The sequence below is a fragment of the Gopherus flavomarginatus genome, chromosome 4 (assembly GCF_025201925.1).
Source record: "Gopherus flavomarginatus isolate rGopFla2 chromosome 4, rGopFla2.mat.asm, whole genome shotgun sequence".
Lineage (NCBI taxonomy): Eukaryota > Metazoa > Chordata > Testudines > Testudinidae > Gopherus > Gopherus flavomarginatus.
This window is the reverse complement of record NC_066620.1, coordinates 63,753,729-63,778,438: the sequence shown is the minus strand read 5'-3', so window position 1 is coordinate 63,778,438 and position 24,710 is coordinate 63,753,729. Positions and strand designations below refer to the sequence as shown.

At 45.8% G+C, this 24,710-nt stretch overlaps 2 protein-coding genes across 2 annotated transcripts in view; both read right to left on the bottom strand.

The window, feature by feature from the left end:
* Nucleotides 1–6,015, bottom strand: part of KCNK17 (potassium two pore domain channel subfamily K member 17) — a 51,114-nt gene extending 45,099 nt beyond the window's left edge. Inside the window, exon 1 of the mRNA XM_050948628.1 lies at nucleotides 5,785–6,015. Within this exon, the coding sequence (XP_050804585.1) occupies nucleotides 5,785–6,015 (231 nt within the window). The remainder of the gene's footprint in view (nucleotides 1–5,784) is intronic.
* Nucleotides 6,016–12,467: 6,452 nt separating this feature from the next.
* On the bottom strand, nucleotides 12,468–23,853 carry KCNK16 (potassium two pore domain channel subfamily K member 16). The gene is made up of 5 exons (XM_050951581.1): nucleotides 23,641–23,853; nucleotides 17,656–17,770; nucleotides 16,855–17,021; nucleotides 14,584–14,749; nucleotides 12,468–12,685 (listed from the first exon to the last, which is right to left on the bottom strand). Exons 1-5 carry the CDS (start codon nucleotides 23,851–23,853, stop codon nucleotides 12,468–12,470), a joined length of 879 nt encoding a protein of 292 aa, XP_050807538.1.
* Between the last annotated feature and the right edge of the window lie 857 nt (nucleotides 23,854–24,710).

The following is a 24,710-nucleotide window of genomic DNA, read 5'->3' as shown; positions in this document are numbered from 1 at the left end:
CTGATGGGATTGGAAAAGGTGGTGAATACACTTTCAACAGAATGAAAACAATCAAGGGGACCGGAAAGCAAATAATAATTTATATAACACCAGGCTTAGCCACCTAAGCCATCCTCTCCTGATTACAGAGCCTCTCTCATCTAAGCCATCTGTCTGAACCTATCAACCAAAGCTGTCACTATCTATTGGCTGATTGGTGCTTTGTGCAACATGAGCTGATGCTTTCAGTCCAGTTCCTTGTGACCAGCTGTCCACATCACACACAGCACCTTTGCTTATAGTCTCAGAAGTATGGCCAAGGATTAAAGAGACCGAGGACACTGCACCTGTTTCTCCTCCTGAGAGGTGGTCTCTCCAGGGTATAGCAGAGACACTTTGGAAAGGAGTAGCATGTGGACAAAGCCTGCTCTGCTGTTGTCCAAGCTGTACCCGTTCTGGGGATATGTAATAAACTTTAGCCTCGAGGGCTGTCAATCCAACACCTTTTATGAACACTACCTAATTTATGAAACTAAACGGTTGCCATCAGACTGCTTCTGAACGTTCTTGCCCCTGTGTGCTTTGACTGTTTGCTCCAACCCTTCCTGCCCTTCCCTTCCTTTGTCCTTCCATCTAGCTCCTCCCATCATTCCATTGAACGATTTACATAACAAAATTAAAAAAAAATCGCTGAACTAACATGACATTTGCAACCACCACACTGCATTGCTCACTCTACTTGTATGTTACCTTTCCTCCCACCCTGTGTCTGTCTTGTCTGTTTAGACTAAGCTCATCAGGACTGTCTACTACTGTGTTTGTACAGTACCTAGCACATCAGTCGGCAACCTTTCAGCAGTGGTGTGCCTAGTCTTCATTTAGTCACTCTAATTTAAAGTTTTGTGTGCCAGTGATACATTTTAACGTTTTTATAAGGTCTCTTTCTAGAAGTCTATAATATATAACTAAACTATTGTTGTATGTAAAGTAAATAAGGTTTTTAAAATGTTTAAGGAGCTTCATTTAAAATTAAATTAAAATGCAGAGCCCCTCAGACCGGTGGCCAGGACCTGGGCAGTGAGAGTGCCACCGAAAATCAGCTCACGTGCCATAAGTTGTCTACCCCTGGCCTAACACAACAGAGCCCCAATCTTGGTCAGTTACAAGGCACAACCATAATAAACAGGATATGAAATTATATGTTTGTACAGTGTGTAGCAAAATGAGACTTCATCCGCTGTCAGCCCCAGGACTGTACCGTAATAAATGTGGTTAATAATAATGTTTGGAGGTAACCCTAATGAGAAAGCTTTGTATATAAACAATGCTAAAGAAGTTCACAACTGTGAAATATGTCAAAGTAATTAAAAAGCCCAGCCACTGCTTTTGCTTTTTCATAACCACTGTGTCCAGCTCTTTCCTAGCTTGCAAGTAACCAAATCATGTGTCTAGAATACCAACATGATGGTGAGATAGGACCAATCATGATGTTGCCAGGTAACCAGTGGGTGAACAGATGACTGAGGGAACAGGTCATTTTATTTGTTCTTTGTGTGCATGTACCACACACAGTATCCAAGCAATGCCACAAAGGAAATTGGAACAGGAACTGGAAGAGAAGGGGGCTCTTGTGTGATTTGTTTGGGATTTTCATTAAACTCATCATGAAAACCTATTAAACAAAAAATATATAAGGCTATTCAAGATCAGCCCAGGGTTTCATGTAGCCGGAAGTCCAGCCGGCACAAGAACCTTCTAATTTAATAACAAGAGTAAGAAAAAAACCCTTTAACTTCCTTCCTCATTTAGGTCCTCTGTAGCCCATACAATAAGTTCCTTCACTGCATGTTGCGGCCAATCTCTAGTCAGGGAGGACAGAGCTGGCTTCAAAACCACCTTCGGCACCACAGCAAACAATGAGAAGTCAGAGCTCAGAATAGAATGTGGGTCTCCCATTTTCACTGCACATGGTAAAACAAATCAGCAAAAACACACTGGAAAGGCCTTTTGGTTCTCTGTGGCACTGTGACTAGCTTATCACTAATCCCTTTAACTGTAAACTTTGTTCTTCTTCACCCATCCCCCATTACTGTTTGTTACTCTCCTTCATCTAAAAATTGCATTGTAAGCTCCTCAGAGCAAACATCATGCCTTTGTATTTATTCTGTAAAGCGCCCAGCACCCATTGTGGGATTTAGCAATTCTTCTCTTCTATATAGCTGCTTATCTACACTGCATTCACCACTGTAGTACTGGAGCGCCATCCAGTCTTGAGCAAAGGGACTGACATCTGCCAGATGTTGCTTGTTCTCTCAAGGATACGAGTGAGACTTTGAAGTCGAGCACATACTGTGAAATGCAAAACTGGACTCATCAGCTTTATTTCCTACTTCCTCTGGCTAATTAGCGCAACTCAAATGTTGCACTAGGTTGTTTGTACAGTTAGCACACAATGTGGATGATACCATTCATTCTATTACGGTAGAGCCTAGGGGTCAGAGTAGGTATCAGGGCCCCATTGTGCTACTCACTGTACTGCATATAATAAAAAGACAGTCCCTGCCCCAAAGAGCTTACAGTCTTATCACTTCTGGGGGTGAGAGAACGGGACAATCAGCCTAATAGTGTTTCACAGCATTTAAGGCCAGAAGGGACTATTGGATCATCTAGCCTGACCTCCTGTGTACCACACGCTATTAAATTTACCCTATATTGAGGCCAATACCTTGGATTAGACTAAAATATTTCCAGTCCTCAAGAGACTAAACTGTTGTGTGCCACAGGCATAGAGGCCAATGTAATTGATTGCATGAGATATGCCGAAATGATCCTAGACGATCCATGCTGCATACTGTAGAGGAAAAAGAAAAAAACTCAAGGTCTCTGCCAATATCATTTGAGGGAAAATTCCTTCCTGACCCAAATCTGGCAATCAGTTTGACCCTGACCACGTGAGCAAGACTCGACACCAGCCAAGTATCTGAGAAAGCAGATTCTCTGCATCACCTCAGTGTACTTGTCCACCCCATCTGGTGTCCTGTGTACAGCAGTGGCCAATCCCTGATGCCTCAGAGGAAGGTGACACACCCCTCTATCCCTGCCAAGAATACATCTGGCCAACTGTGAACAGGGGTCAGGCATTGTGAAATTCCTTCCAGACCCCTGCAGGTGATTGGCTGAAACCTGAAGCATGAAGTTTGGTTATGGTAATTGTCTTAATGAAGAGCTGCAAGTGTTATGATCACGTTAAGGGCAATGTAGAACTTCCTGTTCCTGGCACCTGGAGAGAGGGATGAACAGTTGGATTCATAGTTTCACAGCTCCTAGGCCAGGGGATCATCATGACCAACCACCCCAACCTCCCCCCATCTCTCTGTTGCCCTTGGCTGTAGGATTTCTCTCAGAAAGTTATCTGATCTCACCTCAAAGACTACAAGCCATAGTGAGTCCATCATCTCCTCTGATGAGCTGTTCCAGTGTTGCTGCTTCTTCCTGCTACAAAATTGCATCTCATTTCAAGGCTGAATTTATCTAACTTCAACTTATAGCCACTGGATATTGTTAGATCTTAGTCAGTAAGGTTGAAAAACCCCCTCCCTATCGGCTACCTTTTCCAAGTCAATCCTCACAATCTCTGCTAAGACTCTTAACAAAGCTCAATTGTGATGGTGGGTTTTTTGCACAGATGAAACAAAAATGCAAAGATTTACCCACACTGGGGTCAGATAGGATGACACTACCATCCAAACCACCACGAGCATTTGGTTTGGCAAAACCCAAATCACCTATCTGAAACAGAGATGGGCCCAAACAAGAACCACTTATCTAGTCTCTCGCACTCTCCTGAACCAGAGACATTTAGGTCAAGTGGGCTTTGCATCCAAATCACTCCTGGGTTGGATTTGGGGTTTTCCAAACCAATACCTGCTAGATGCAGAGGTTCTGCAAAACCAAAACTGCCCCCATTTTGCCCATGTGTGGCCCCGAGGGGTTTCAGCAAGAATATATTTGCCCTGTTTAGGCATTGCACAGTTGTTATGGAAATATCCTCAGCATCATTTACAAGCATGTTTTTTGTATTGGCTTGTTTGACACTTGTTCTTTCAAATAATGAATAGAAAATTGGCAAAAATTGATACTTGACGCCAATTAAACTCTCTGCAAAGACGTTTCCGTATTAGTTATTATACGACGTTATCACTGTTAAGATAACGTATGCTGTAATGCATTCTGATTCACTGTTAAAATGAAGCAATATAACCTGCAATTGGCCCTTAGAAAACTGGCCAGGATCTTACAATGAAAAATTCTACCACTATCTCTATTCTACCAAGCCAGGTGGCTTAAAGATTGACAGTTTACTCAGGATAAATGAGGGGAGAAAGATATTTAGGAATCATATTAATAACAAAAATATGGCCAGAGATACCTGGAGAACAGACACATTGCAAACAATTGCAGAAAAATTACTGGGACAGAATGGCTAAATTTAAACAGACTGGGGAAAATAAATGTTAAAGATTGGGGTAGCCCCACAATTCAAAAATTGCTCCTAAAAGTGTCACTGGAAATGTCAAAACCTCTACTTATTAATAACAATATTTTTAGCAGTCAGAAGCAAATGGGGGTGGGGGGAGCAAAATTAAGTAAAATGACACACCAGTCTAAGAAAAGGAGGGATGAAATGGCTACATTTTAAGAGACATAAGATGACTTTTAAATATGACAGACTCTGCACAGGTATAAAATGGAATACTGTTGCCTTGATGATTTGGGGAATACATAGGATATTACTAGCACTGGACAGGTCTGCCTAATTCATGTGCAGATTTACAAATCTAGAGTCCAGCTGATAGCATGTGGAACAGACTGAAACCAGCGGGGCTCCCTTAGGACACACCATCCATCGCAGGAATCCAGCGCTGGGACAAGCTCCCAGGTGAGGTATGGGGCAGGGGGTGTGAATTACACATTGGTAAGCAGATGGAAGGTGATGAAATATACATGTTGAAACAGAAGGTGTGATTCACATCCGTTTAATCCCACAGAGTCAAGTACATGGCTAAACAAAACTGCCCCCTGCCAGGCCCTGGAGCAGGGGTAGTCAATAGGCAAACTGTGGGCCAAATCCAGATGGCCAGACACTTTCGAACAGACCCCGAAATCTTTTTATTTACTTATGATCATTATTGCTATTGCGGTGTGAAACACATTTCACTGGAGTCCAGACCTTGACTTCACCCTGAACAAGAAATTTGGACCTTGACCAAAAATAATTGACTACCCCGACTTTAAGGGCTAATTGCTCAGCGAAGCCAAACAGGCAGCAGGAGGCTAAGGAAAACAGGACACAGAAAGAAACCTTCAAGACGCTTTCCAAGAAAGGCTGATTGATAAGAAGATATCTGAGGGAAGAGCCTGCGTCCTAAACAGGCACCTGCCAGCCAAGGGATGGACACGCTGATCTCTTCAAGCAGAGAGAGTCCCAAAGCCCCTGAGTGCTAGCCATGCATTGGTACTGCTCCTCCTGGAGCTCCCCCAGGGAAGGGGCACCACTCACTCAACATCTCACCCAGCTGCCCCCTACTCCTCAGTTGGGGTTGGTCCTGCTTTGAACAGGGGGTTGGACTAGATGACCTCCTGAGGTCCCTTCCAACCCTGATATTCTAGGATTCTACAACCACGTGCCCACCCAGGGGCTATGGTTACTTGCCCCTTCGGGGGGAAGCGCACAGCCACCTCCCCTTGGGAGGGGATCGCCAGATCCTCCGCCCCCGCCTCCGGAGGGTGTCCTCAGCCCCCTACCTGAATGAAGCGCTCCAGGGCCGGCCCCTTCAGGCACGTGTAATTGCCCAGCAGCTCCCACTTGTCCTGCAGCAGCTGCTGCGCCGAGTGACGCTCGGCGGGCTCCTCCAGCGCCCAGAACGCCGTGCTGCCCAGCAGCAGGTAGCCCACGTAGGCCAGCAGCAGCAGCACGGTCCCGGGCAGCCGCCACCCGCGCCGCCCGGCCACGGCGTCCCCCTGCGCCCTGCACATCGCACCGCGCCTCCCCAGACTCCGGACGAGCACCGGCCGGGGCCGCAGGCAGGCAACACGGGGGGCGGGGAAAGGGCGCCGGGGGCGGCACTAGTGGAGCCCAGGGCCTCTCCGCTCCAACGGGGCTGGGGAGAGAGGGGCCTCCCCGCCTCCAACCCTGTGCAGCGGGGATCGGGGGGGGCACCACCCCTGTCCCAGTGATGAGGGAGTCAGGCGCATCTGGCACCCCCGGAAGTGGTGGATAGGGGCACCCAGACCCCTCTTCAGTCTCTATGTGCCCCCCTGCCCTGCTCTGTGGTACCACAGAGGCCTGACCATGTGGATGTAGATAGTTTGTCCTGTATAGGAGCAGCAGGTCTGGGGCACCACCACAGTTTCCCAGGGATCAGATGGGAAAAGCTCCAGCTGATATTGCCAGTCCCCTGAGCCATGCCCTCCCTCTTTGCCACACTCCTGTGGCCCTTTTCTGGGCTGTGCCTCTGAGTTTCCTTTCAGAAGGATGGGGTCACCATGTGCTCCCCAGCTGCAGACTAACAGGCTCTTCAGGAGGGGTTCTGGTGGCCACTCAAACTTTCTGGTGCCGCTGTGCCATGTTGCCCTCAACCAGTCATTTTGCTTCATGGTTCTCCATCCTTGTTCTACGGTGTGTACCGCAGAACCATTATGCTTAATGTGCATCCCATCCGACTACCCCTGACCACCAATCTTGTTGTTTCACAGATAGTCCCCTGATAGTGCCCACCTATCTAGGTCTTTCTGTGTTTGGTTCCATACATCTACTCTAGTTGTTGGGCGATCTAGTGTCATCCACAAGCCTGGAGTCCCTACTAGTGAAACCCTCCTCTGAGTCCTTTATACTTGGGAATGAAACCAGCAGGCCCTCTGCCACTTTCGGAGGGACTCCACTCATCATCATCTTCCATCAGGAGAAACTGACCTTGATCATCTTACCCAGTGGCACATTCCCTGTGATCTGAGAGGCACTTTATGGTGATCTACAGAGAACTGGCTTTCCTCCTTGTTTCCTGCTGCTAAATCACATTAAAAGGCAGTTAAAATATTTTCTTAATATGACTTTTCCATGTAAGTGATTGATGAACTTGCCACAGGGCTAATAAGTGAAGGCGAAGAGGGGCGGGGGAGAGGGGAAGGAGTCCATGAGGCATTCTCTTCATCAAGGTGTGATCCATTCTATGAAAAATATGAGACCTCCCGCCACCCTCATCTTACCTATTCCTTATCCATACAGGGCTGGTGCCTTCTATGCTGAATTTGCTAATTTGGTGAATTAGCCTGTTATGCAGGACTGTGTCAAATGCTACCCTGAATTCAAGTAGAGTATATACAGTATGCCTCATCACCCCAGCAGACCAATCTCTGTGGTCTCCACAAAACAAAGCAAAGCAGTTTTTGGACACAAGCTTGACTAATTTAGGGACAGATTGTGACCATGCAGCGAAGTAAGAGGCGCACCTTAAATCCCTGAGAAAGCTACCCAGACCGTGTGTCTGTTTAGACCCCAATGCCCAGAACAGCGGAAGAGGAGGAGGAGAGTGGATGGATCTTTGGCTACAACCATTTACCAGAACAGCTGAGCTGTCCAAGGGACTGTTGTAATTGCTGCTGGTACAGGGGATGGAAAGGAGAGCTTCAGGGCTGTGCCTAAAGGTGCAACCTAACCCTTTACAGTTAAAGTTGCTCAGATGCATTTTCTCCTAACACAAATATTACACATCAAAGGAATGAGTTAAGGCAACATCCACACTCAACATACAAGCAGCCTCCAAGCATTAAATCACTACCACAGTGACGTTCAACCGCACCAGCAGCATAATAGTCTCTTTCACATGTTCACTTTCGGTTCAACAATAGTCACCTGCAATGCATGCGTCAAAGAACTGAAAATTGCATTGCAGAACCTTACCTCTTACTTTCCAAAGTACTGTTATTTAATAATCATATGTGAGTTATAATCTTAAAATTAGATGTCTCCAGATACCATGTGTTGGAGGGACAAAGGAGGAAAAGATGGTTACAGTCTGCATTGCCTATCTCAAAAACACAGATACATTTCTACTATATTTTTACATTATGACCATTGTGACAGACCCAGACCAGTGGAGTACAGGAGTCTGGTAGAGGGCAAACATACTGGTCACTGGATGAGTAGTTTTCTGTTCCCTGAGTGACCAGAGCAGGAGCTGCACTAGAGTAATCAGGAACCTGCTAGAACCAATTAAGGCAGACAAGCTGATTAGATCACCTGCAGCCAATCAAGGCAGGTTAATCAGGGCACCTGGGTTTAGAAAGGAGCTCACTCCAGTCAGATGGGGAGGAGCCAGAGGAAAGGAAGTGCGTGTGAGGAGCTGGGAGCAAGAGGCACAAGGAGCTGAGAGTGAGAGGGTGTGCTGCTGGAGGACTAAGGAGTACAAGCATTATCAGACCCCAGGAGAAAGATCCTGTGGTGAGGATAAAGAAGGTGTTTGGAGGAGGCCATGGGGAAGTAGCCCAGGGAGTTGTAACTGTCATGCAGCTGTTTCAAGAGGCATTATAGACAGCTGCAATCCACAGGGCCCTGGGCTGGAACCCGGAGTAGAGGGCAGGCCCGGGTTCCCCCCAAAGCTCCCAACTCCTGATCAGACACAGGAGGAGCTGATCCAGACTGTGGGGAAGATCACTGATGTGAGCAAATCTGCCAATAAGTGCAGGACCCACCAAGGTAGAGGAGGAACTTTGTCACACCATGTAAAAACCAGATCAGCTGCACAGTGCATACTATGAAACATAATCATGCACAAAGGTTACTGATATGTACTTAAGCTATTTAATACATTTATTAATGATAAGGTAAGTAAAACAACGTAACAGATGAGAGTTCAGGTTTTCTGTCAAGAACTGAGCCCATTTTCAAATCTAAATCAGGAATTCCTTTGTTAGAAGGAACTAGGGGGCAGAAAAAGATTAGGCTCATCTCAAAAGCTCCTAAAGGGGGGGCCACTTAAAATACCAATAATTCATAAACTAATTAACAGATGAAAATGAAAATCCCCAGCAAATTCTTTCTGCACTCAAAGAGTAAGTGTCGTAAATCTGGGGAGGATACACCGTATGAGGGATTTTCAACCTTCTTCCATTCAGAACCCAAAAAACACTTCCAGTTTTCTGTTAGGATCCACTTAACATCCCACAATCCACAAGGTTCTGAGACTGGGGCCATGGAAAAAATTGCAGGTGGTATATTGGTGCTCAGGGACCTGTTGCGGTGGTATGGTGCAGGGGTTGCCAGACTGAGGGGAGATCTTTGGGATGGGTGTGCTGGTAGGCTTGCTAGTTTGAGGCCTGGTGCCATCTTGGTGGCCTGGTTGGGGATGGAGTGGCTGCTGATGCTCATGTATCCACACAGTGCCCAGCTCTGGGGCAATCCTGTTTACACAGGCTGCAATGCCAGCTCCACAACTTCAGGAGTGCTGCTTCCCCTGCACCAGAGCCGAGCACTTTACAGGAAGTTGAGAGAACTCCACTCTGTACAGGAAGCAGAGATTGCACTGTAGCAACAGGAATGGAGGGGGGGCAAGATTCCCCTTTTCCTATCCTCCCCTGGCTCCTTAGTGACCATACCATAATAATGCCTGGCCTGGCTCTTATATAGTGTTCTTCAGCAGTAGATCTTCTGCCATTTTATTTTCCCCAGCTGGTAGGTTGTGCCCCAGTGCCCATCCCCTCAGAACTCACCTGAGGTTCAAATTGCACCCACTGAGAAACACTGCACTCTTAGTCATACATAAAAAAAGTATTTTGTCCCTGCTTTAAGTGAAAATCACAGTGTAACCTGAACAACAGAGCTCTTATGGCATCTCCATGATCTCTAGGCTCTTGTCCAAGGCTTGAAAAATCCACTGGACAATGGTGAAAAATAAACTTTTCCCCCTGGTGAGTGTGAGGAGCCTTAAATCATCACCATCTGCAGAATTTAAGATTTTTCTTTCTTTTGTAATTTGTTTTCTAGCCATTATGGTTGTTAAGAAAACCTTTCATGTGTGAACTGATACAGCACCAATGTATCTTCCTGAGTCTGCAGACAGACAACTCCAGAATCTCTGCAGCTACTCAGAGTGTCGTCAAAAGCAGCAGCAGCACTGTGATTGTAACAAGTCTCTGGACGCTTTCACTTTTACTATTCAGAACTTGGGCCAGTGTGTGTGTGTGTGTGTGTATGTGTGTGTGTGTGTGTGTGTGTCCCCGACATGTAATGCATGTGTTGTATCCCTGGCCTTGTCATCTTTGCACATGTTTAGCACATTGTGTGGCAGGCAGCACAGTGCAAGGTATTTTGTACACCTGCCTTTAGCCTATGGCCTGGCACATATGGTTTGTGTTGCCTAGGTTGGGTGAGGAAGGTGTGGAAGACAGGAGGGGTGGGATGGAATCTGGATCGTATGCACAAGTCAGTACAACTTTATTTGGTACCTGATCGTGTCGTTCATACAAATGGCAGCCCACAATGTTTAATAGAGCTAGATAATATAAGACAGAATATAATATAAATTACAAAGACAGTGGTGTAAAGACAGTATTTAATGACTATATGTGAGCATTTGGTCTGAGGGAGGGAAAAGAGTGGATATAGGTGAGAGAGATTTTCAGATGCGAGTTGCAAAAATATGGAGAGCTAGCTAACTCACAGAGATACAAAGCAGCTGTGCCAGATGGCAGAGACTACAGAGCAGGCGGTTCTTGTGCTCATTTAGGAGATTGTGTGAAGGGACAGAGGGGAGATCAGTGCTAGGAGAGTGGAGATAGACAAGCGCTGTAAGGTAGGTAGTAGATGAGAATGAGGTGTAGAATGGGGTGACGGTGTCATGGGCCTTACTGAGCAAGCCCAATAACTGGGAGCTGTCCACTCTTATTTCCCAGCATTTCAGACTTGAGCACCCAGCCTGGAGTCTCCAGGTACCAATCATCAGTGGGGAAAACAGGTACGAGGTAAGATGCAAGATCAAGCCTTTGTTGTGAATCTCCTCAGAACACAGAATCCAGCAGAGCAGATGTGTGGGATGAGTTTCACACCTTGTGCACTCCTTCTTCAGGCAGCACAATTTGCTGCAGATTTTATAGACATCTTTCCCACAGTGAAATATCAAATTGCTAGTTGAGAGGCTGTCATGTGGTGAACTGTAATCAGTCAATCATGGGCCACTGCTGGTTAACTCTGTCAGTCAGGTTGTATTTGGGGCACACTGTATATGAAGGTTCCATTGATAACAGGTTTATAACGGGTTAATAAGTTATCAATATATGTTATTAGCATTGCACATACAGAAGTAGCTTATGACATAATGGTTACAAGCATATCTGTAGAAGACGTTATTGATTAACTCTTTATAAAGTTTGTTGTATGTGGGACCCATATTTCTATGTTTCAACAACAGGATCGTTCCATACGTGTGGCTTTTTTTTGCGTTACCACCTCCTTGACTGATGTAAGAGCTGTTACTCTTGGCTGACAACAGTTGTGAGAAAATCAGACTCTTTGTTCTCACCAACTAATGCCATGCATGTAACAGAGAGCAGGATTTGGAATGGGAGGAGTCAGCCAGTTTTGCTTAGGTCTGAATGGACAGTACCAACTTCACATAGTCCATGAGAGTTTCTTAATGAATGGGCCCAAAGCAGGTACCACACATTGGCAGAGGATTTCTGAACTGGCAGGAAATAAGGAAGTCTGCTTGCATCAATAGTCACTGAGCAAGGGACTGGTATTATCAAGGGACTTGGGAGATCAGGATTTGGTATCAGATGCCTGTTTATTCCAGATGAAGTTCTTACAATGCAGACAGCTCTGAAATGGACACAGTGTTTCTAACCAATTTTAAGGAGAAGCTTTTCAGCCCAGATGGACAATGATAGAAATGTAACCACTGAACATATAGGACAAAGTCTGCCAAGAGGTTTCAGGAAAAGCTTCATTTGATGAATGTGGTTAAACAGGTGGCCAGGCCTGGTCCTGTTTTTCTCATTGTGTCTGCTTGGAAGTGAAATTCAGCTCAGCTCTCTTGATGTCAGGTATTCCCACCCTCGCTGTGAGGCAGTCGCTATGGATTTCTGAACGCCAGAGATCAACAGAATTCAATTCCAGTAGCTAAAGATCAAATCAGAGAGATGGTAATTAATTATTTCAGGGGAACTTGCACCAGGGGGTCGTTGAGTGGAAAGTGAATGATGAATACTGGGATGTTTGTTTTACAGTTCCACTCCCTCAAAGGTTTTTATTCAGCTGCTGCCTTTACACTATGAAGGGCTTTCCTTTCTTCTGAAAATATCTTCTCCCTTGGAGATAGTCTGCAACCTGTGGTTTAGAGCCAGCAATCTCTTACCCAGAAAGCTTGCTTGGTGTGTATGAGGCAGGAGCAGGGGAGCCTTACTCTTTCTAAAGTGCTCTCCATAAGCCTCTCTCAGCTCGGTATGTGGATTCTGGGTTGATCAGGGTCATCCTCCATTTTGGTAATGGCTTCTTCTGCTGTGCCAGGCTTGTGCCACTTTAGCTGAAGGAATTTTTCCATCAGGTCAGCTCCCAAGTTAAAGACCAGAGCAAGCCAGGCCAAGCCAAAAACAATCCAAATTGCCGCCAGGCTCCTGTACATTGAGATGTAGTGCTTGTTAGGATCTGTGCCTGAAAAAAACGTGAAACTTAACATGTTAGACTGGACCCCTGGGACTGGCAAACAGGCCAACAAGATGCAAAACACACACAACCTCATGCAAAGATCTGCTGTGAGGTCATGTGAGCCACACAGATCCCCCACACAAAATCTACTGTATGTGGGCATATGTCCTAGAACAATTCCCATGTTTTTTTGCTCACGCCTGGCCTACACTAGAAAATTAACTCAGCATAACTATGTCATTCAGGACTGTGGAAAATATCCACACGTCGAGCAGTGTAGTTAAGCTGACCTAAGTCCCCATGTATCCATCAGAAGAATTCTTCCATCGACCTACTACCACCTCTTGGGGGGATAGATTACCTATGCTGATGGGAGAACCCCTCCTGTCGACATAGGTAGTGTCTACACTGAAGCACTACAGCAACGCAGCTGTAATATTTTAAGTGTAGACATATCCCCAGTGTCTGAGGTTCGGCTTGGAATAGATGGAATCAAAATTGTAAGGCCCCATCTGCACACAGAGCTGCAGCCTGGGAACTTGCTGCTTTATTTAACTGCATCACAACACAGTGAAGGGAAAACTTCCACTGACTGAACAAGAAGTAAGAGTGGCACGGAGCATGGCTCCATCCTAAACTACTCTGGGTAACCCATTTAAGCCTATCATGACCACTTTACTGTACCTGCTGTACATCTAATAAATAGAACAAGAAAGTGATGTGACTGATTTACTCAATTTGTGGCATCTCCATGCAATCAAGCTGTTACTTTCATCAAACTTCACCTAATATGTGGTGTTTAACCTTAACCAGGGCTATGTAAAATTATTCATTCTAGCCTGTGTTGATGGGAAATGACCATGTTATAACCATATTTAGAAAGGCATGTTTTATTCTACATCTGGTTCTCTAGCATGTTAGAATAATAATTTAGCCACACCCATAGTTTATTACACCCATGTTTTTTTCTGTAGTATGCAGTATGCCTGAGTTCTGAACAGAGAGGATCAGATATTATTTGCTGAATACATTACCAAGCAAATAGTGCCATTTTGTATATGGGTGTGTGTGTGTCACTGATACCCATATGGCAGTTCTAGTGAATGAATGGTCAGTGCATCAGCTAAGGACCAAATGCATCACTGATCTCCACAGTGTAACAGCCAGGCCTTAAGGCAAAGAGGCTCTCACAATGCACACACAAAACTTCTGGGAAGTGAGGGAAGGATAAACCCCAGAGAAGGTGACAGAACTTATTGTTCTTTCTACACATGTGGACATTCTCTACCTCATATGTTAAGTGTATTGCTTAAGTGAGCTGGTGCAGAGAAAGGAGAAAGGCCTCCTCTCTGGCAGTGACTCTAGGGCACAGCCAGTGCCCCTGGGGATTATATGCTGACCTTTGGTACATTTTCTTACAAGGGCCTCTGCTTGCTACTAGTATTCACCCTGTAATTATAATCCCTGGCAGCTCAGTATTAGACATGGCTCGATTCCTAAAAATGTTTGATAGAGTTTCTTGTCTAATCCATACGTGGGTGACACTACTTGGGACTGGACGGTTTGGAGGATTAGTAATGGGATATAGAGTCTTTCACCTCTGTTTCTGTGGATCACTCTAAACCGGGTTGGGAACAGTTACTATCTAATCAGTATTCAGTATGAAACGAATTTGGTGGGTCTTAGTCTAGTTCTCAGTGGACAAGAATCTATACCCATCACCACAATTGGCAACACTTAACGACCTTGTTGGCAGTCTTAGTAGAGACATAGGGCCAGATTCTCATCTACTTATGCCAAACTTGCACTGGTGTAACTCATTAACTTCTGCAGAGTTATTCCCAATTTACAGTGGCCTAAGAACACAGGCCTATAAAGTTCATCCAACCCCATCCCTTCATTACCTACTACATAATCCCCAAATCCAATGGTGCTGAGGGTGATGAAGGTGAAGTAGAAGCCTTCTCCATAGCTCCAGCCTTCTACATAACTGAAGATCATAGGTGGGAATACTAGAAAAAGCAAGGTCCCGGCAGTCAGAAAGAAGGCCAATGCCAGCGTCTGCACTACCTGTAGGAGAGAAGGAAAATGGCAGCTCAGTGGTATTGAGTATCTGTCACGGGTGGCTAGTGGATGTTTTTTATTGCTGCTGGTTTGTAGAAAGTACAGTACACCACGGAACCCAATTATTGTAGGTATCAGAGGACAAGATGGAAGGGAGAAATGCTCATCCTCTCCCATGAACTGCAGTCTGACCTGGTTATATTGTCTCCCTACAGATACTGAAGCACTTCTAGTAATGGATTCATCAGCAGTATTGCTAGTGCCAACCATTCAAAAATCATGAGTCAGGTCTCAAAAAATCACGAAAGTTAAAAAAAATAATACATTAGGGGTTCTTTTTATTTGCCTTCTAGTTTCTGAACCTTGGGTGAGCTCAGATCACATTTTCAAACATCTGTTCGCAACCAAGAGGACTAGAAACTAATTTTATTTAAATGAAAGCTGAGATTTTCACATGACTCCAGGAGATGGACCTTTAACAAAAACACCAAATATGTATGGCTCGTGATAAAATGGTGAGAGTTGGTAATCATTGACGTCAATGGCCAACAAATACATGACTAATTCTGTGCATGCATTTACCTTGAATGAACTCACAGTCATGACTACTGAATTTGCAAGTCTGAAAGTGTGGGTCTTACTGTCTCTGCCTCAGTTTCCCCCAATGTAAAATAGTTCATTACCTATCTCCCAGGGGTGTTGTGAGGATTAGTAAGATAATGTCTGCAGACTGTTCTGAACAGAAAAAGTGCTAAGTATTACTATTATTCATTCATTCATTCGGGGGTCTGGGGTAAGAACATTATCACACAAACCGATAGGGTAGGGGAAGGTGACTAGCCAGGAATGGCTAGAAAAATAATCAATGAATTTCCTAACGCTAATTTAGAGCTAACCTATTTTCCTGGACTGTGACTTTCTAAAGTGAATGAGCAGTTAAAGCAGGTCCTAGAGATGAGTGATCCAGAGAGACAGACAGACATAGAGACTCCACTTTGAGAAAACAGAATGTGCCAGAATGGGCCATAGATTTACCAAAGGGCCATTCATAGATCGGGTATCTGAGAGTCTTCTCTAATCTCTCTTTTCTCTGATTTCAGGGGCCAGCCACAGAGCCTTTGTACAGAAATGTGGAGAACAGATTTTCTCCATTTACCTTGTTTTCCAAAATCTGGATTGACTCAGACTGGGTGACCTACTGACAGGTCTTACCCACAGAGAGCGAATATCTATCTTAATTTAAAAAGAGAGTAAAAAGAGAGGGAAAAGAATTAAGTGCAGAGTTGCTGGTCCAATTGGTGAAGGGATGTCAGATTAGAATGGACCAATGAAAAATGAAATTGTCTTGGCATGCAGTAGAACCTTAGAGTTACGAACACCAGAATTATGAACTGACCGGTCAACCACACACCTCATTTGGAACCAGGAGTAAGCAATCAGGTAGCAGCAGCAGCAGCAGCATTTAACTATGTTAAATGTAAACTACTAAATAAATAAAGAGAAAGCAGCATTTTTCTTCTGCATAGTAAAATTTTAAAGATGTATTGAGTGAATGTCCAGTTGTAAACTTTTAAAAGAAAACCACAACATTTTGTTTAAAGTTACAAATGTTTCAGATATCAGAGGGGTAGCCGTGTTAGTCTAGATCTGTAAAAGCAGCAAAGAGTCCTGTGGCAACTTATAAACTAACAGACCTATTGGAGCATGAGCTTTCATGGGTGAATACTCACTTTGTCAGAGGTGTTTGTAACTCTCAGGTTCTACTGTAGTTTAAAACTACTACAGGCTGGGCACAGTAGGCTGATTCAGTGCAGCACTTATGTACATACTTGTAGTCCATCAAAGTCAATGGGACTTGGGCACACGCTCAAAGTTAAGACCATGCTAACGTGTTATGGGGAATCAGGGCTTAAGACAGGGAAAGATCGTTTCCTTCAGACAAGAGCAAATTACTTCAAAGTCATCATCTATAAATGTGACGTGTTAACTTCCTGATATAGAAAGGACACATGATTATGATGTCCCAGGACATACACACAAATAGGCAGCAGCGAAGCCTGAGGTGCCACCTGTTTCAGAAAACCAATTAGCTTTAAAAATGGACACTGTACCCGAGCACGGCCTGGCTTGTGCACCCATCTCTCCAGAGTGAGCAGGTGTGCGTTGAGTCCTTTCCCCAGCTGATTGAGAAAGGCCAGGTTAAGTGGCACCCCAAACAAGGCATAAAACACACAGAACACCTGCCCAGCCACCGTACTGGGGGCCAAGTTACCGTAACCTGCAGTGAAGGAGAGAAAAAAGGGACAATTACATTAAAAGGCTCTAGAGTCGGACTACTGCCCATGGAAGAACCTCCAAAGGTTTGGAAGGTCAGTTTAGTTCAGTTCCATTGAGGCCCAGCTTATTCACACCTTTCCAGACAGAATTCTGGCTGGAGAAAATGGCACAGCCACTGATTGGGCCCCAAATCTTTGTCACTATCAAAAGAACACTGGACATGAAAAATTATTATTTAAAAATGTCTTATCCTTCCACATTAGGGGTCTGATTTTCAACTCAGGTCTCCAATTTTGTGATGAATGCAACTAACTTGGTTTGCACAAGCAGATGCAGTACCTGTCTTGCACACACAGCGCAGCCACCCAACCTGCATATGCAAATGAAGGCTTCGCAGTTGCAAAATGGGCATGTGCCCACTTTTGAAGGTGCAATAAGCAGGGTGTGCAAAATGAACATGCAGAATTGGAGGCTGGCTGAAAATGTGGTGCTTTAAATAAGCCCCACACTGATACAGACCCTCCTGACAGGTCTAGTCTATCTAGCTGTCACTAGTGATTCAGTCTTTCACAGGACAGTTGGAGGAAGCATCTGTTGTCAGAGGAAGAGGTTAATAGGAAGAGAGGCTGCCTCACCTATAGTTGTGACAACGGTTCCTGCAAAAAAGAAAGAATTGCTGAAGTCCCAGTTGCTGGGGTTGGTAGAGTTTCCTTCTGGGTTAACCCCTTTCTCCCATGCTTCCAGAATGACCTGAAGCAGAAGAAGAGCACAAGACAGACAGGTGAGCAGCATGTATAGGCTCATGATAAAGAGATTGTCAGGTAAAAGAATGGACAGGTGAGTGGGTTGATCGATGTCTCAAGCAAGCTTAGATGTGTAATAAGCAATAGAGTTTCTAGACAGGTTAGAGTTTGACTAGAAGGACCTGATATAGGTCTCTCAGTGGCTCAGCAAAGGCCTGAGGAGTAGAGCAGGCCAGGGGCCTGTGCCCTCCTTGCTGGAAAACAGGAGCACCCAAGTATGAACATTTCATTAACTTGCTAGAGGATGAAGGGACCGTAATAGAGGGGGTACCGAAAGTGCTTGAATTAGGGAAACAATGTGATGCTAAACCATAAAAACAAAGGTTGCTTCTCCTCCATCCCTCCCACTCTCCATCTCATCCCAGTCTTATGTGTGACTCATGCATGTTTGTGGGTGGAGGGGGAGGAGTGGCTGGCTCACCTCTACATCATGAGGGTGAGTTCTGTTTTTAGCCAGAACTTCTCAGTATCTCCACCAATCATCTCCAGGCCTTTCCTTTCTGTCTGATAGCCTGGGGTTAATTAATGAGACATCCTCTGCTGCTCTAGACTGCTCTCACCTGTTGGGTGTTGAAGTGGGCCGAAGTCAACATGAGCAAAGGGAGTGCAGCTCCCCAAATTCAGTTGTAATATGAAATGTTTTACTTGTCTATCAAAAATCATAGAATCCTAGGGCTGGAAGGGACCTCAAGAATTCATCTAGTCCATCCCCCTGCACTGCTCAGAACAAACTATACCTCGACCATTCCTGGCAGGTGTTTGTCTAAACTGTTTTTAAAAACCTCTGATGATGGGGATTCCACAGCCTCCCTTGGAAGCCTATTCCAGCTTCCTTATAGTTAGAAAGGTTTTCCTAATATCTAACCTAAACCTTCCTTGCTGCAGATTAAACCCGTTACTTCTTGGCCTACCTTCAGTGGACATGGAGAATAACTGATCACCGTCCTCTTTAGAACAGCCCTTAACATATTTGAAGACTGTTATCAGGTCCCCCCTTGGTCTTCTTTTCTCAAGATTAAACTTGCCCGTTTTTTTAACATTTCCTCATAGGCCAGGTTTTCTTTTATAATTTTTGTTGCTCTCTTCTGGAATCCCTCCAATTTGTCCACATTGTTCCTAAAGTGTGGCACCCAGAACTGGATGCAGTACTCCAGCTGAGGCCTCACCAGTGCTGAGTAGTGTGGGACAGCTACCTCTGGTGTCTTACCTATAACACATACACTGCAGAATGATTTTAGCCTTTATTGCAACTGCATCACATTGTTGGCTCATATTCAATTTGTGATTCACTATAACTCCTAGATCCTTATATCCAACTGTAGGGGGTTCGGCCGGGGCTCGTCCCCCTCCAGGGTGGCAGGGAACTAGACCGCCTCACTACCTAGGTCAAGTGAGTTGGGGAATTAGCCTGGCTGTGTGGCAAACAGGCAGGGGCTCAGGCCCTCAGGCAGGGGCTGAGCAAACAGTTCAATAACTCAGGTCCTGGGTCAGGGCGGGGCAGTAGAGAGTCTGTAGCTCAGGCCCTCAGGCAGGGGCTGAGCAGACAAATAGGTTTAGGAGGCCCAGGTCCTGGCTCTGAATGACCTGGGAGAGGGGGAGCCTGACACCCGCATATTGGGTAGCAGGGAGGACACAGGCCCTCTCACTCCACTGCATCCCAGCCCAGGGCCCTAGCAGCGGCAGAAGACCCGCTGCTGCATCAGTGGGGATCCTGGCCACAACACACTGATGGGTTCTGGCAGTGCTGCAGCAAGACTAGGGTCGGCTGCCCCCGAGCTACTTCCTACCTCCCCCTCTAGAGGTACCTGCGTCTGGACGGAGTCTTCCAAGGAATCAAGCACCATGGGCTCCTCTGGGTACCCGGCGAGCGGTAGGCTTGGCAGCTCCTCTGGGTAGCTTGCTACAGGGAGGTTTACCAGCTTCTCCGGGGTCTGGTCAGCATCTGGCCAGTCCTTGGGTCAACCACAAACTGCAGGAGTCTCCCAACTGGGAACCTGGCCACAGGCGTCTGGCTTCTCCAGTAGCCAGGCCTCTAGTGTGCTCTGGGGTTGGGCTTTTGTACTTCCTGTCCTGCTCCCTGACCTCTGGGGGTCGGGCGCAAGCTCCACTGGCTCTGCCCATTTTGGCGTCCAGAAGGGCTCGTCCCCTTCCGGGGCGGCAGGGAACCAGGCCGCCTAGCTACACCAACTAAATGCCTCTGGGTGAATAGAATGTTGCCTGGCTGCTGTAATATTCCCTCCACAGGATGGTGGCATCTGTTGGAGTTGTGAGGATCTGTTCTATTTTCCTCTCATCACTTTTGAGCTCCAAGGTCCTGACCCTCACCCTTCCACCAGGTGACTGAATGAACCTCATTTGTGCACCCACCACCCTGCTCCTTAATCAACAGAAAGGGTTGCTTCTAGAGTGACACAAGACCTAGAGGAGCGGAGTGTGTGGCCCTGATAGCCATCTCAGCCTCAACGACCCAACAACCAGGAGATCAGCGCTAAAGGTTGGGGGATGCTCATTCAAAACCCAAACCTTTGACTGCTGCTGGGGCATTATCTTTGCAATGCCTCATTCCAGGGCAATGTGGATTGCACTGCTTCTGAAATGTTAGCTGATCTGATGCACACTGATAACACAACTTTTGGTTGGTTGGGGTTTAATACCTTACATTATTCTTTCAGTAACAATTCTTACAGCATCTGGGAATCTGCAAAGAGTGTGAAACCCATCAGTTAAGACTGTTGCGCATCTGGCAACATTCGATTCCTTTATAGTAGCACCAGTCATGCTTCTCTCCCTTCTACTACCAAATAGCTTTAAAAACCTCTTCTGGGAGTTTGACAAATCAAACTATACAAAATGATTGCTGTGTTTTTAAGTGAGAATGAGGAGAGAAGAATGAAATTTCAGACTGCGCTGAGGTACAAATCTCAGTCCTTTGCCACTCAGAATGCTTAAAAGAACCTCAGGTCTAATCCATGGTCCACAAGGAGCAACTCTCCATTCTCTGCAGTTCAAAGTGCAAATGCTCAGAAGTATAATCTACACTAAACTGCACATGCCGTGCAGAAGGAAAATGTAATGCATTTTTAAAACACCTTTTAAATACTCCAGCCATAAACACCATCTCTGGACTGTCACATCCATATCCTGACACTGTGGATCATATCTTCCAGTGGGGTTTGTCTGCTTTGTGACTCAATGCTAGCAGGAACTGGCTGTGCCGTCGACATATCCAGACCCAGGCAGATCATTCCAGCATAAGAAGGATCCTCTGGGTCAAAACGTTAGCAGAATGGCTTCTACCGCCTCCCACCCCTGATGCTGTTGTAGTGGGATATGGCTGGGGAAAAGGGGTATAGCTGGTATTCTCCAATACTGCACCAATCTATCACTGCCTTTTTGGTTCTCTTGGGACCATTAGCACCCAATGTAAATTAGAGTGCCCTCTGCAAGGGGACCAGCCCGCATAGAGCTATCACAGGAGCTGAAGAGAGCAAAGGTGAACTTTATACCACTTTTTATTCCTTCCTCCCCACATGCACTGCATTCTCCTTAGCCATCGCCAAGGGTTTGGCCCTGTGTGTCAGGATGGATGTTATCTGACAAATGGCTGGAAGCGTGGGCCTGGGCAGCAAAGTGACTGTAAAAATGGCTCCTCTTTACGCAGCTATTCTGCTTCCTGTCTGAATCTAGGGTCAGCTCTACTTCATTTTCTGACACAAAATATGTTTTTACCAGAGATGGGCCCAGGTCACAAAGTTTTATGTGAATTTCCTGATGTTCCAGGCTGTTCAGATCAGGCCCATCTCAGTGTTTCTCATTCTAGCCCTGCAGAGCCAACACCGCTAGTGGAGATGGAACAACAGGAATCTGCTTCTTGAAGAATCAACTCAATTGTTAATGGAGGTCAAGTCCAAACACAGTTACTGGAAATAATCTATGAGCCAGAAGCAACACTAACTTTTGACTCTCAGAACCCAGCGGGTGGATTTGCAGGGCTGGGAGTCAGAAAGTCCAGTTTTTCAATTTAACTGAGCAAAGCCGACGCTGTGACACTGGCACACAATAAGCACAGAGCTGCAACAATGCCTTTTACACAGTCACTTTTCAGAGTAGTGCAACACTTTAGATTGGGTAGACGGGCGTCTCATGATTGAACAGGTAGACAATAAAGACTACCGACCAGTGATGGTTTCTTAGCTGTGCTCTCAGAGCTAGGGATTCCATTTTGGAAGAGTTTTATTCCTTCTTATTAATAATAGCTGGAAATGTGTCTAAAAGGCATTGTGACGGATGACACACAGTTCTCTGCTTGTCCTTCACAGCTCTTCCTGTGATCTAGTGAGGAGCTTTTGAGCGAGTTGTTGCAAGTCTGATACATGATAGCTGATACTTTGGTGTCCTCTGCTGGTTCTGGCCAGAACAGCTAGCAGTTGAAACATTCTGTGTATTCAATACAACCAGAGGCTCAGCAAATTTCTTCTTTCTATGACACCAGTGCAACCCCTTTCGTTTTAATATAGTTCTATTGGTGTAAGACAGGAGAATTTGGCTCTTAGGGAGCTTCCTAGGCTATTAGGGACTGGACTAAATAACACATTAGCCCTATGAAGATATCCCAATTGGGCATAGAGCTGGGAGTCATCCTCTCTTCGTATCTGGGCATCAGGGCTCTCTTCTCTGTCATATTCCGTGCAGTGCAAAGCACTCAACAAGTAATACATTGCAGTATTTGTAATTACCCAGCGGCCCTAATGGACCAAGGTTCAGGAAGAATCATTCACTTCCTGCTACCTTTGTGATCTGTACTTCACTCTTCTATCAAGTTCATCTACTGTGCCTATCGGGCTTTTTGTTGATCTGGAAATTGATCAGTGGAAACCCATCAGACCAAGAATACAATGCAAACTGGCATCCTGTTTGGAGTAGTTTAATGGCCTTACTGAAACGGTTAGCAGAAGGAAAGGCTCCCAGTCTGCTGCTGGAAAAATTAGAAGCATGAATAAGAGCTCTGATTGATTCAAGGATTTCTTATTGCCCTGTTATTGCATACTACAACCAAGGAGCACAGCTTTCAGTAACCTTAGAGGGTACTGCAACTGGCCTTGAACCTGTTTTAAGTTTAAAACTCATTTATTTTGAGTGCACATTGGACCAGATGCAAATACATGTTATGTTGGTTCCTCTAAATGACAAAGTAAATGTGTTTAAAGATCTCACTGTACATGCTTTCACTTCTGCAGACCTGGTGTCAAATACTGCCTGAGGAAACAAATGAAATGGAGTTTACGCATCTTAACCTGGTACCTTGTGGACGTTTATCCACTCGCCAAAAACACAGTATGATATGGCATAGCTCATGGTATTTGAAAGGGCTAGAGATGGAATAGCAAGGGGTGCTGCTGGACAGGGTTCAGGCAGAGATGTGCAGAGACGATACAGGTCTGGGCTGAGGTGCATTGGCAGAGCTGCCTTTCTTTCTTAAGGTTTGCAATAGTGTTTATCAGTGCAGTACCAAAGGGCTGAGCTATGCACAGGACTGGGAGAGGGGAATTATGGTGAGGCAGCCCTCAACTGCATCAGCAGAAGTGTGTGTTTGGGGAGCCTCACTGTGGAAAAGGCAAGACGTGCTGTAGGTCAGGACTGAGGTGAAATGGCAGAACTGTGTGGAGGGAGCTTGCATAGCATCTGCCTTTCTTTAGACGGCTAGTTCTTTAATTGCACAGATGTTAAATCAACCTACTCGTTTTTAGTAAAAATGGATAAACCCTCCAGGACCAAACTAAGCCTTGAGCTCAGAGCTGGGCAGCCTGCTCTTCTTACCTGCACAAACTGCTCCAGAGCTTGCTTGTCCAAGCACGTGTAGTTCTGCAGGAACTTGAGTTTCTCCAGTTGGAATTGGTCCCGAGACTGGGCCTCTGCCTGCTTCTCCAGCAGCTGGAACACCATGGCCCCCAGGAGGAGGTAAAAGAGATACCCCAGCACCAGCACCAGAGTCCAGTTGATCCGTCTGCCGCGCACCACGAGGTGGGACATGCTGCTGCTGTGAGGTGGCAAGCAGCTTTCCCTTCTAAGCACTCACTGGGTTAATGTGCCGCGAGGCACGCTGCCCCCGGCGCCGAGGAATCACACGGTCACAGTTCCAGCTATTGCTGCAGAGAGTCTGTTTAAACAGCTTAATGGCATCAGGCCTGTATGAAATGAAACGAGTGCAAACAGCGTTCATCTCCCTGCATCTTTTCTTCAGCCAGGAGTGAACTAACTGGCGAGCCCTTGTGAGGTAACATGAATGTTAATCAGAATGCTTTACCCTTATAAAGTATCTTTTCCTCCAAGAATCTCAACAGGTGTTGCAACTCTTGATGACTGAAGCTTCACAAAACCCCTGCACTCTCCTCATTTTCTAGAGCGGGGAACTGAGGCCAGAGGTGGTAAGTGACTTACCTAAAGTCACACAGTGAGTTGATGGCAGAGCCAGGAAGAGACTCTCAGAGTCTTGACTCCCAGCACCTTGCTCTAACCACTAGACTTCAGTACAAGGCAGCGCTATAATCTCTCTAGTTAGAAGACACTCCCCAGAACAGAGAAGAGCATGGAGCTGAAGGCATTGAAAAGTCAGTAGCTGCAGGCTGTACCATACAAACATTGGTGGCATCATTGAACACAACAGGATGAAGCTCAGAAACATCCTGAGTAAAGCTTGGTCACAAAGTGGAGCGTCGAGCAAGTTCAGTCCTCTCACTGCCTGGCTTGCTGGTTCCAAACTCTTTATTGGTGGACTCCACACCTGGAAAAAGCCCTTAGTCTGTAGCTTTAGGGAATGACTCACTCATCTTTGCTGCTGCCGCTCTCCAGGTTGCCCTTTTAATCCAAATGCACGAGGGGAAGGAGGG

Bases quoted from the DNA above. Each gene is read 5' to 3' on its own strand.
- KCNK16 (XM_050951581.1), bottom strand. From the start codon at position 23,853: ATGTCCCACCTCGTGGTGCGCGGCAGACGGATCAACTGGACTCTGGTG. The intron at 17,771-23,640 runs GTAAGAAGAGCA...CTTCTGCTTCAG, and splicing joins CTCTGGAGCAGTTTGTGCAG to GTCATTCTGGAAGCATGGGA. The intron at 17,022-17,655 runs GTGAGGCAGCCT...CCTTCACTGCAG, and splicing joins AACCGTTGTCACAACTATAG to GTTACGGTAACTTGGCCCCC.